The sequence below is a fragment of the Archocentrus centrarchus genome, chromosome 20 (genome assembly GCF_007364275.1).
Source record: "Archocentrus centrarchus isolate MPI-CPG fArcCen1 chromosome 20, fArcCen1, whole genome shotgun sequence".
NCBI lineage: Eukaryota > Metazoa > Chordata > Actinopteri > Cichliformes > Cichlidae > Archocentrus > Archocentrus centrarchus.
The window spans coordinates 3,703,650-3,715,786 of NC_044365.1; the positions used below are offsets into that span (position 1 = coordinate 3,703,650).

The window sequence follows — 12,137 nt, forward strand, 5'->3', positions numbered from 1 at the left end:
TGCCGTCTTCCCCAGGAACAAAGAGGGCTGCAGATATGTGGGTCCTGCCTAATGACAGGAAGAAGATCATCCAGCTGCAGGCCTTCCCTCACTTGTTCCAGCACAGGCTGCAGCCTCAGCACTGCGTGGAGTCTGATGGCACTACAACAGCAGGAAGGAAGCCAGAGCTGAGCTGGACCTTTGATTTTCTTCTCCAAACACAAACACATTCCCTAACAGAGCGCACGGCCGACTCCTTGCTGTGGACACAAACAGCACCAGTATCTCCACAGTCTGAGCTCCATCACAGAGCTTTGGCTCCATTTAGGCTCAGATGGCTCTGAAGTTTGAAGGCGCAGTGATGGCAAAGAAAAGCTTCCCTCAAATGTGTCAGAGCTAAAGTAACGAGCCTGTTTGGAACATGTGACGAGGACAAAAAGTACTCCAGTAAAGTACCTGAGAGCTGTACTTCAGTACAGGAACAAAGTATTTGTACTTCATTACTTCCCACCTCTGCAGACAGGAAGTGGATCAAAGAAACATGTTGTTTTCTCCAGTTCTTCCAGCAGGTGGCAGCACTTTCACATGTTTCAGTGGATGATGATGGCTGGAGGAGGCCTTCAGAGCTTCAGCTCCACACTGACCTTTGACCTCTCCTCTCCTGTGCTGCCTCTGTGTATGAGAGAAAGCGATTGGCTTCAACCGTTTAAGTTGTATTAACAAAATCTAAGAGCCAATCAGAATAAAGAAGAACTTGTGGATGTGGCATATATTGGTTTATTGATACCAGGATTTCTCCTGATTGGACTTGGTTTATCATGAAGTTCTGGGCAGCTGTTCGGGCCCTAGTAAGGCTGCCTATGAGGGATGCAAAAGCTGCACGAACTCAGACTCAGTAGAGCTGAATTGAAATGGATTCGATCTGGAGGAGTGTTTGAGTGTCTGTTTCTGCGCAACAGCGTAGAACCAAAAATTCAGATGATTGGATTTTTTGCCACTGAGAGGTAACCAGAGAAACTGTAAGGTCTGTCAGCAATCAGTTATGACAGCCTGTAGCAAAACAATTGCTGTATTTGGAACTGGCTCCCAGACGGCCTTGGTGGATGGCCATGTATGTAAATCATCTCCTGGAGATGTTTGTAAACAGATGCTCTACACCCCCCCACTTGTCCTGTCTTGTAATCTGTGTGAACTGCTACACCTCGCCACCTTGCTGATGAACGTTTCCATCTCTGTCACTGTTCGAGAGAGAGAGAGTTCGGTCAGCTCGAAACTAAACCCTGCCTACTCTTCACCACTGTTTCCCTCCCCTCCCCTCCCTTGCCTTACCTTAGCACACTATTGCAGAGGTTTTTGTACTCTTATACTGTGTATGTATATGTATACAAAGAATGAGATAATTTTTTTCTCCTCATCCATCCCCACCCCTATGTGTTTGCTATTGATTTCCATCTTTTTTCTTTTGTAATGGCAGCGCCTCTCGTGACTGCAGAACAATTATCTCCTGTTTTTCTTGGATGGCTGTTCTGGAACGCAAATTTTATTATATGTTTACAAATAAATAAAGTAAACAAATAAACTTTACAAATAAAGTTCTCTCTCTCTTTATTGATTCCAGAGGGAAAATCAGCCTAAACAACAACTGAAGCATTTGATTGGTTGATGCTGAACACTCAATTCAATTCAATTCAATTCAATTTTATTTATATAGCGCCAAATCACAACAAACTGTCGCCTCAAGGCGCTTTGTATTGTGGGTAAAGACCCTACAATAATACAGAGAAAACCCAACAGTCAAAACGACCCCCTATGAGCAGCACTTGGTGACTGTGGAAAGGAAAAACTCCCTTTTAGCAGGAAGAAACCTCCAGCAGAACCAGGCTCAGGGAGGGGCAGTCATCTGCCGCGACCGGTTGGGCTGAGGGGAGAGAAAGACATGCTGTGGAAGAGAGCCAGAGATTAATATCAATTAATGATTAAATGCAGAGTGGAGTATAAACAAAGTAAATAAGCTGCATTACATCACTGTGACGAAGCGGGCGGCACGGCCACGACCACAAAGGGAGACACACACACAGACGCCAATGAAAAGACTGTTTGTGTGAAATGAAAGGAACAAAGGCAGAAGTGAAACTAACCATGACGTGTGGAGTCGCTACAATCAGGAGTGTCAGCGAGTGCACGAGACAACAAATCACATATGCAATGTTGGCAAATGCAAGAAAGCAACACAACATCCACGCAAGTGTCTCAGGAAGGAGAGCCCCTCATCCAATGAGCTGTGAGCTCTTCTATAGAGCACACCTTGGGCCCAGGTGTTCCAGTGTCACTGACTGGAAATGAGCCACAGCCCTCCATGCTGCAGGAGAGCCGCTCCAAAGGAAGGCGGGGCCGAGCGGCTCGTCACAATAACGTCTCAGTGTTCAAACAGTTTGTGCTCCTCAGAGGATCCTCACTCATCTCCACTGAGTTTGATGCTGTGGGATTCTTCTTGTCACAAGGACACAAACACAGCAGTCACCTCGCATCAGCATCACTCTGTCTCATCGAAGTCGATCACATCGGAGTGAAAAATGAAACAATGTGCCGATTCAACTGGAACCAAATGAGTGAAGCCCAAAATGAAAGCCACAATCTTTTTCCATCCATTTGAAGCCCTCCTGCCATATTGCCAAGTCATTTATCCTGGCATCCAGCCAGGTCTCCGTAACACATGGGAATGAACATTCCACGTAGTCCCTCCTTGAGGCAATTAACATCATCCACTTTGTTTGCCAAAAGAGCGAGCATAGAGGGTAGAGGAGTGTGATGACACCGCTGTCTCTGTTGTACCAGGAAGCCGGCTCTCCTCCTTTGTCTCCTGGGCCTCATGCACTGCATGTTGCCAGATGCTGCAGGCCCATACTGCTCATCAAAAACAAAGTCTTTAGAGCAATATAATAGTCCTGGTTTAAAGTCCAGCATTTTCTCATCTAATCTGCAACAAGTCCAACTGATCATATTTGATCACACAGTGCACATTTTCCACACAGCAAGCAGACACACCGCATGAGCCACACCAAGTCACCAAAGGTTGGTGCCATCTTTTTCATCCAGATGTTCAGAAGAGTCTCCAGGTGTGTATCTATGAGAACATCACAGACGTGTATGTGAGCTGAGTGTGATGTCATACCTGGTGTGTGTAGCAGACTGTCAGAGATGAAGTGATGGACTCTTTGAATGATGGTGTAGAAAAGTGCAGCAACACTTGTTCCTCTGAGTTTCTTTCTCTGTGTGAGGAACAAAAGTCTCTGCTGCTTTTTGTTGCTGCTCTTAAACTCCATGTGAGTGTGAGGCTGATGTGTGTGAAGAAATGGAAATGAGTGTGTGACAGTTCCTCTGAGGTGTGTGTGGCAGTGTGAGTGTTGTTGGGCCGCTGTGCCTGAGCAGGAAATTAACAGAAAGATGAAGATCCAGAGGAACCTGCAGGAGAACCTGTTCAGCTGGATTCTTGAGACCAAGAAAGAGACTCACCTGGTTTCCTGTAAATGGAGAGGGGAGGGGCAGACCTGAGCAGGTATGCAGACAGGAGTTAAAGGTAGAAACCCACAGCTGAGCCTCCATTTTCCTTCAGAGAGCAGGAGGAGGAAAGTGGAGCTGAGGCAGGGTGAGTGTAACACAACGTTGTTGTTGTTGTCCTGTCCGAGTCTCTGAGTGTGTTTGTCTCTGTGGACTGTAGAGGAAGAAGAAGAGTCCCAGCTCAGCAGGTTGATTCTCTTCCACAGGCTTTGACTTTTACAGCCGCTGCTGAGAAGAAGGTTTAGTTCTCAATAACGTGTCAATAAAGCTTCAAGGAAACAGATCAGAATGATTCTGCTGATGATGAAACTTTGACTCGGTGAAAACTTGATGCTTTTTCAAACCGCGCACTTTGACTCATTTCCTGTTCTCAGGCTCTGCTGCAGTGTTGCTGTTGTTGTTTGTGGGTAACATGGGAAACTTTGAGCTGCTGTTTGTTGTGATGGAAGAAACTGAGCAGCTCTGCTCTTAGTTTCATCTGATATCTCTCAACATGTGGGCAAAATGGCTGTCATGGTGACACATGATTACAGTGAACAGCAGCAGCCAATCACCATCTAAGTGCTCAAAGCTGAACAAACTGGTTTGATTCGTGCTCTGAGGGTGTTATGGTGAACCTTGGCTCTCTGTATTCAATTCTATTCTATTCAGTTCAATTCTATTCTATTCTATTTTATTTATATAGTGCCAAATCACAAAAAACTGTTGCCTCGAGGTGCTTTACAGTATATTGTAAGATAAAGACCCTACAATAATTACGCAGAAAACCCAACTGTCAAAACAAGCGCCTATGAGCAAGCATTTGGCAATAGTAAGAAGGAAAAACTCTTAACAGGAAAAATCTTGTGGTTGTGCCGGCATCTGCTGGGGCTGTTCATGGTCACCTGATCCAGCCCTAACTATAAACTTTAAAGGAATGTTTTAAGCCTAATCTTAAAAATAGAGAGGGTGTCTGTCTCCTGAATCCAAGCTGGGAGCTGGTTCCACAGAAGAGGGGCCTGAAAGCTGAAGGCTCTGCCTCCCATTCTACTCTTAAGTATCCGAGGAACCACAAGTAAGCCAGCAGTCTGAGAGCGAAGTGCTCTGTTGGGGTGATATGGGACTATGAGGTCTTTGAGATAAGATGGGGCCTGATTATTGAAGACCTTGTGTCATTAGTGAGCTGGACTCCAAGATGCAGGACTCAACAGGCAAAACTGCACTGAAATGTGGTTTATTTGGTAAATGCCAGGAAATAATAAACACTGCTATACTGGGACTGGACAGGTACTAGAACTAAACACAAAACAAATGGACAGGGTGATACACAACAGGGTAACATTGATGATGACATGACAAAGGACAGACACAGACAGAGGACTTAAATACAAACCCAGGATAACGAGAGGATCAGGAACAGGTGGAGACACAGCTGGAAACAATTAAACAGGGCGAGACCAGGGGCCTATTCCAGGAAGCAGGTTTAGCAACAACTCTGGGTTTCAGGGTTATTATAGTTAACAAAAATGAACGAAATAATGAAAACTGAAATTGAAAAAACATTGTCATTAACTGAAATAAATAAAAACTAAAATTAAAAGGAAAAACGATAACTAACTAAACCTGTATTGTGAGTTTAAAAAACTAAGTAAAATCATAGATAAAATGACCTTCCTTTTCTTGTTTGTCATTTTATTTAAAAGCCTTGTGGAGTGATCATTTTCCGCTCTCCGAGTTTAAGATGGGAGCGCCGTCGGGCAGCTGTGTGTGTGCTGCGCTCACCGAGCTGGTCCTCAAAGTAATGGCAGCGGTCTGCCGAGAAAGCAGCAGAGTCCCGTATGGAGTTTCTTTGAGTCCGATAACACAGATAGAAGCGTGTCTTGTTGTGAATGATGAAAAATGTATGGAACACGTCTCAGTGAGGAAAAAGTCCACCTGAGAAGCGCACACAAGGCAGCTACAGAAACTGCTCTGAACCGCTGTGATCTGGCGTTCACCTCCGGAGAAATGTGACTACTCGTCGCTGCCACGCAGGCGCAACGTTGTGATGAACCTGTTCCGTCTTTGTGCGTTTCCGGCTACTTTATCAGTGAGAGAATAACAATCAGGAACAATCAATACAAGGACTCACAAATGTCAGCAAATTCCTGGAGGGAGCTGCTAAAACTGTCGGAATGGACACGAGGGAATGAAGAAAGTGAACAAACAGGAACAAATATGTTTGCAGCCAAAAAACTGAGACAAAGAGCGAGGACCAACAGAAGTCCCAGCTACATATAAAACACCAGCACACGACCGTAAGGTAATGAACACACAATCCAGCTACACAAGCAGAAATGTGACATGAGGTCAGCCACATATGGAGCATCTAACCAAGCTAGCTCCAAAACAGAAGCTGTTGTTAATCTGCTGCACTGACGCTGAACTTTATTGTAGTTTATTGTAGAATTTATTGAGTTTGGGAGTTCATGTTTTTCTGTGTTTCTCCCTGTTTTTGTTCATGTGTGTCCTTAATATTACACACATTTAACACACAATGCTGCTGTCTGTGAACAGTTGGTTGTTGAATATATTTCTTTAAATGGGATGTTTTGTTGAGTTTTTATTACACAAGAGTTACTCTTGTACCTTGAATCTTGCACCTGACAAAGTATGAAAAATTAAAACTAATACTGAAACTGACAAAACTAAACTAAAACTAAGCAATAAACTAAAAAAAAAAAAACGAGCAAAACCGCTCTGAAAACTAATTAAAACTAATTGAATTAAAGGAAAAAAAAGTAAAAACTAACTAAAACTAAACGATAATGTAAAATCCAAAACTATTATAACCCTGCTGGGTTTGTAACCCTAAAATGTGGGAAACTCGGGTTTTCAGTTCCAGAAAGAGCTAACTCCAACTCTGAGTCAGTTACCATGGTAACAGACCCTGTGACCCTAAACTGCTGCTGGCAGGTTTTATCCAACAAACTCTGAGTGTCTCTCTGACTCCGCCCCTTCTACGGCACCTGAACCACCTGTCTGACACTCCCATTCATTTCCTCCTTGATAAAGTGGCTGTCAGAGCGTCAGAGGAGCGAATTCATCTGCAGACGTTTGTGTTTCTACAAGTACTGAAATCCCAGTTACGTACATACTCAGAGTTGATTGAACTAACTCTGATCAGCTGTTCTGGAACAGGAAACTCAGAGTTGCTGATCTCAGAGCTGATCAACTCAGAGACTCAGAGTTTGTTGAACCTGCTTCCTGGAAGTAAACTAAATACAAAACAGATGAGACTAAGATTGACGAGGTAAACAAGAAACAACCAGACATGGGACAGAGACGCACACTAGTCACAATACTGGGAATAAACCTCAATACACTAGAACACAAAGACGTGGGGGAGACAGGAACAAAGGGAACCAGGAAGTCAATAACAATAATAATAATGACAACTAATAACAGAACAAGAAACTATAATGAACAAAGAATCAAAACCAAATGCAAACGGGGGAAACAAAACAGAACAAACTCAATGAAAACAGAACCTAAAAGAACTGAACACAAAACACTGGGCACACGGTCCAGGACTATGACACCTTGTAGGTGAGGAGAAGGATTTTAAATTCTATTCTAGATTTAACAGGAAGCCAATGAAGAGAAGCCAATATGGGAGAAATCTGCTCTCTCTTTCTAGTCCCTGTCAGGACTCTAGCTGCAGCATTTTGGATCAGCTGAAGGCTTTTCAGGGAGCTTTTAGGACAGGATTTACTAACAGGGACTTAGAAGAGAGAGAGACCTAATATTCAATAATCCACAATAAACCAAAACTGTTTTAGTGTTAATGAAATGAAACTCAGTAATGAATGTGGGCTTCATCACTGATGATCAGATCTCCAGTCTGCAGGTTCTCAGTGTTTGTACTCAGAAATATCATCATAGTGAGCTGTATCTGTACTGAGTGCTTTAGCTGTTCTTACTAACATTAGAACAGTGCAGAAACCATGACAGATAGATAGATAGATAGATAGATAGATAGAAAGATAGACAGAAAGATAGATAGATAGATAGATAGATAGATAGATAGATAGATAGATAGATAGATAGATAGATAGATAGATAGATAGATAGATAGATAGATAGATAGATAGATAGATAGATAGATAGATAGATAGACAGATAGACAGATAGATAGATAGATAGATAGATAGATAGATAGAAAGATAGATAGAAAAATAGCCGACTAACTCAGTTACTTCTGTTACTGTGACCTCCCTTAGTATTTGTGGTTTACTTTTGAGACTGACTGAAGAAGGATGGAGGAAGAGGAGGACAGAGCAGAGGCTGCAGGATCCATCTGTCCGTCTATGAAGAAGGACCAGTCCAAAGATGAACCTCCAGACTTCAGTGATGGACCAACAAAGTAATAGAATTGAACTCATTCAGCTAAAAATCCTAAATAATTCTGCCAATGAGTTGAAAACTAAATAAATAATTAAAATAAATTCATGAATAATCAAACTGACATGAATCTAATCTGAGTCTCCTCCCAACATCAAACCAATGAAATATTTGCAGTCGGTTGTGTGTGTTTAAGAGTTCTCATATGAGAATTTATCAGTGACTAATGTGATATGAATAAAACATGGTTGTGTTTCCAGAGTTCAGAGGTCACAGTCAACAGGATCCAGCTGTCCATCTGTGAGGAGTGATGGGTCCAAATATGAACCTCCAGTCTTTAGTGATGGAGCAACAAAGTGCTTCAATAATGGGTCTCAGCTCACAGCGTAAGACAGCAGCTACAAACTCATTTACAGTTTAAGCCAAAAATGTGTGACTTTATATATATATTTTTTTTCTTATGAGATCAGATTGGGACATAATTTCTAAAAAGGACCTTAACTAAAATCAGGTGTAACAAAGAATTTCACCCCAAATCAGCACCCTGAGACTGTACACTAAATGGAAGGAAGGAGGCCAAGGACTAGTGAGTGTCAGAACACCTATTCTGGATGAAACAACTAAGATCCACGAGTACATCAGGAGGATGGCCACAAATGACCATGTGCTTAGTGAATACCTCAGGCAACAGAAACCTGAAAAAGAAGGAAGCAAGAAGAAGAAGAACCATCATGGAATCCATTCACGGCATCTACTACTGACTGACAGAAAAGGCGGTTCATATAGGCAGGGGTGAAAGTAAGCCGGTACGGTCCAGTACTGCGTACCACTAAAAGATTCTCCGCCGGTACGCAGTACTGGCAAGAGTTCGTGCGGCTGTCTGCTGTAAAGCCGTCGTTCAGAACTGGTCACGGCTACACTTTGGGTCAGAATACATCCGTTAGCAATAAACAGTCTAAAACACAAATTAATCAGTTAATTGCTTTTTTTTCTCATTTCAAAATGTTTCTGAACTGCTCGTGCTGTGCTAGAGCCTCAATTCTGTAGCTTCTCTCCCCTCAGAGATCAAGGATTTCATCAACGGACAGCCATGTCCCTTAAGCCGGACGGAGCATTGTACATGACAGGCTAGACCCTCCTATTTTGATTGAAGCCTCATTCAGCCAATCATGTAACTTGCTGCAGCAAACTCAACAGAAAAGCTACGTGACACCCCCTGGTTATTACCGGCTCCGGAAAAACGATTTCCTAATGTGATTGGCCGAATGAGGTGTCAATCAAAAAGGGAGGGTCTAGCCTTCCATATAAAATGCACTACATACATGGGTTTTCCAGAGCCAATAATAACCAGAGGGCTAGTTTTTTCAGGTGATTTTGGTTCGGCTAGTTAACAGGTTAAAACGTTCACCCTAAAGTTTAATGTCAGTCTGCTTTTTACAAACTTTCTTGATTAAAAACAAAGAGAGATGAATTAATGGTGTTTCATGTTATTCTGCTCAATTTCAACAACACAGCACAGCTCAAAAACACTGCTTATGACCAGAGATTTCATTTACACTGCACAAGAGTGCATTCACCTCCAAAACACAGTGGTTGCCAAGAGGATTGGGGTTTGAGAAAATTTGGTGGTTATTTATTTTCCAGAAATTTTGTATTGGTGGAGAGAGCCAGAATGCATGAAGGTGGTCATCAATTGTGTTAAGTGTACAGCGTGAGCAAACATCTTAGTTCCTCACATTGTCAAGTGATTCTACTTTGTTTTTGTCATAGTATCGGCAAGAATTTAAAAGTACTTTCACCCCTGCATATAGGGGTAGATAGGGAAGGTTCCCAGCCTTCCCTATCTACCCCTACTTTTTGCTGCTTCGCTGCTTAGAACGTCCCTTTACACATCCCTGAACTGGAATTTAAATTATGGATCTGATCAGCTGGTCTCTCAACACTATTGATGATCAAATTCTCATCATGAAGAGATTGGGAGAAGGGGAACCCTCTTTCCTCTGGTCTGACTATACACCCGGCTGGCTATGTTATGGATTCCTGTGGGGATGGAAGATAACGTTCCTGGCTGTACTGTGTGGACGTGGCATATATATTGATACCAGGATTTTTCCCGAATTGGATCTGGGGATACCTGGTTTCTGGGCAGCTGTTCTGGCCCTAATAAGGCTGCCTATGAGGGATGCAAAAACAGTACGAACTCAATCAGACTCAGTAGAGCTGAATCAAAGTGGATTACATCTGGAGGAGTGTTGGAGTGTCTGTTATGCATGGTGGAGTAGAACCAAATTTGGATGATTGGATTTCTGAGAGGTAACCAGAAAACTGTAAGGTCTGTCAGCAAATAGTTATGACGGCCTGAACCAAAACAATTGCAGTATTTGGAATTTGGCTCCCAGACGGCCTTGGATGCTGTCTGTCTAAATCATCTCCTGGAGATGTTTGTAAACAGATGCTCTTCACCCCCCCGCCCCGTGTTGTGACCTGTATGAAGTGGTATCCTGGCAACCAAGGCTGACTGTACCATCTTTTTTTTTTTTCTTTCCATTTTTGGCCACAGCGGCTTTTTGTGACAGTGGAGAGAGACAGGAAATGGGGGAGAGATACAGGGGAAGACACGCGGGCAAATCGGCGCCGGGCCGGGACGCGCAACGCAGCGTGTGTATGTGGTCGCCGGCTTCACCACTAAGCCACCCACGAACATTATCATGAACTGCTGGTCTGGAAGCTGTGTGACCATCACAGTATCCTGCTCGTCTCCGCTGGCAGCCTCTCTCCTACCCACCCTAGTGCTCGTCAGGCTTTAAATGTGCTACTGCTTTGCTGAGGTGTTTTTTTGGAACCTCGTAAGGTGTTCATAATGATCACAGTACGAGATGATTTTTTTTAACCTACCTATCCCAGTGTATCTCTTTCTGTTTTTCCTGCTAAAGGTAGTGCCGATAAAACGGCTGCATGACCTCAGACACCAGTCGCCCCTTTTTGTGTTTGTCTCTGTGTTTGTATTTCTTGGATGGGTGTTCTGTTAACTGTAATTTCCCCATTGTGGGACTAATAAAGGTATAAAGGTAAAGGTATCAAAAAATCCTACCGATGGTTGGAGAAGGCAAGACTTAAAGATAGCACAGAGGCACTAACCATGGCAGCCCAGGAACAAGCTCTGAGCACAAAATCAGTAGAGGCTGGAGTCTACCACACAAGACCCCAGGGGCAGGCTGTGCAGAGATGCCCCTGAGACAATGCAGCACATAACAGCAGGGAACAAGATGCTAGCAGGCAGGGCATACATAACCAAGTGGCTGGCATAATATACAGGAACATCTGTGCCCAACATGGCCTTGAATTCCCAAGATCAAAAAAGGAATACACCTACAACAGTAGGTGAGAATGACAAGATCCTGTGGGACTTCCAGATATAGATGGATAAACTGGTGATGTCTAACCAACTGGACATAGTAGTGGTGGACAAACAGAGGAAGAAGGTCATAGTGATATAGCAATACTGATCAATAGGAACACAAGATACCTGGGGCTGAGAGAAGAGCTAGAAAGGATGTGGAAGGTTAAGACAACAGTGGTCCTGTGGTAATCAGAACACTCAGGGCAGTGACTCCTAAACTGTGAGAGTGGTTCCAGCAGATTCCTGGAACGATATCTGAAATCTCTGTCCAGAAGAGCTCAGTTGTAGGAATAGCTAAGATACTATGCAGGACCCTCAAGCTCCCAGGCCTCTGGTAGAGGACCCAAGGGTGGTGGACACAAATCAACCACAAGTAAGGAATTTATTTATAGTTATATAAAAATAAAAATATTGCTTCATCTATAGCCTTGGTCGAGAGCCTGTTCCCATATTGTTCCCCTGCCACTAATAGTATACCTTGGATGGTTCAGTGGAGAACATCTGGTTTATTTTCCTGGTTACTGTGTCTCTGGTATACCTCTTCAAGTGGTTAGCCATAGCTGTGAGTCTTTGCTTGGCAGTTTCTAAGGCCTTAGACATGGAAAGCTTGTTGTACTTCTTAGATACACCTTTCTTCATCACACCTTTCTGCAGCTCTGATAGTTTGCTTCCCTCCATGCTTACTTGATCTTAGCCTCTCATCTCCCTGTCTATGGAGGGTACGGGGAGGGGGGGGGTTATAGCCAAGTATCTCAAGGTATAGATCAGTTGATTGGGTTCAGTGGTGGTTGAAGTGAGGATTGTCAGTAGTGCTGCATTCACATCTTCTAGCAGACTT

The 12,137-nt window shown here is 43.4% G+C and overlaps 2 protein-coding genes across 2 annotated transcripts in view; both read left to right on the forward strand.

Moving 5' to 3' along the window:
• Nucleotides 1-12,137, forward strand: part of LOC115799317 (melanoma receptor tyrosine-protein kinase-like) — a 278,847-nt gene that overhangs the window by 124,567 nt on the left and 142,143 nt on the right. The window lies entirely within an intron of this gene.
• LOC115799323 (NLR family CARD domain-containing protein 3-like) overlaps nt 3,596-12,137 on the forward strand; it is a 42,851-nt gene continuing 34,309 nt past the window's right edge. Inside the window, exons 1-3 of the mRNA XM_030756422.1 lie at nt 3,596-3,625; nt 7,779-7,921; nt 8,160-8,285. Coding sequence (XP_030612282.1) covers nt 7,815-7,921; nt 8,160-8,285 — 233 coding nt within the window. The 5' untranslated portion in view covers nt 3,596-3,625; nt 7,779-7,814. The remainder of the gene's footprint in view (nt 3,626-7,778; nt 7,922-8,159; nt 8,286-12,137) is intronic.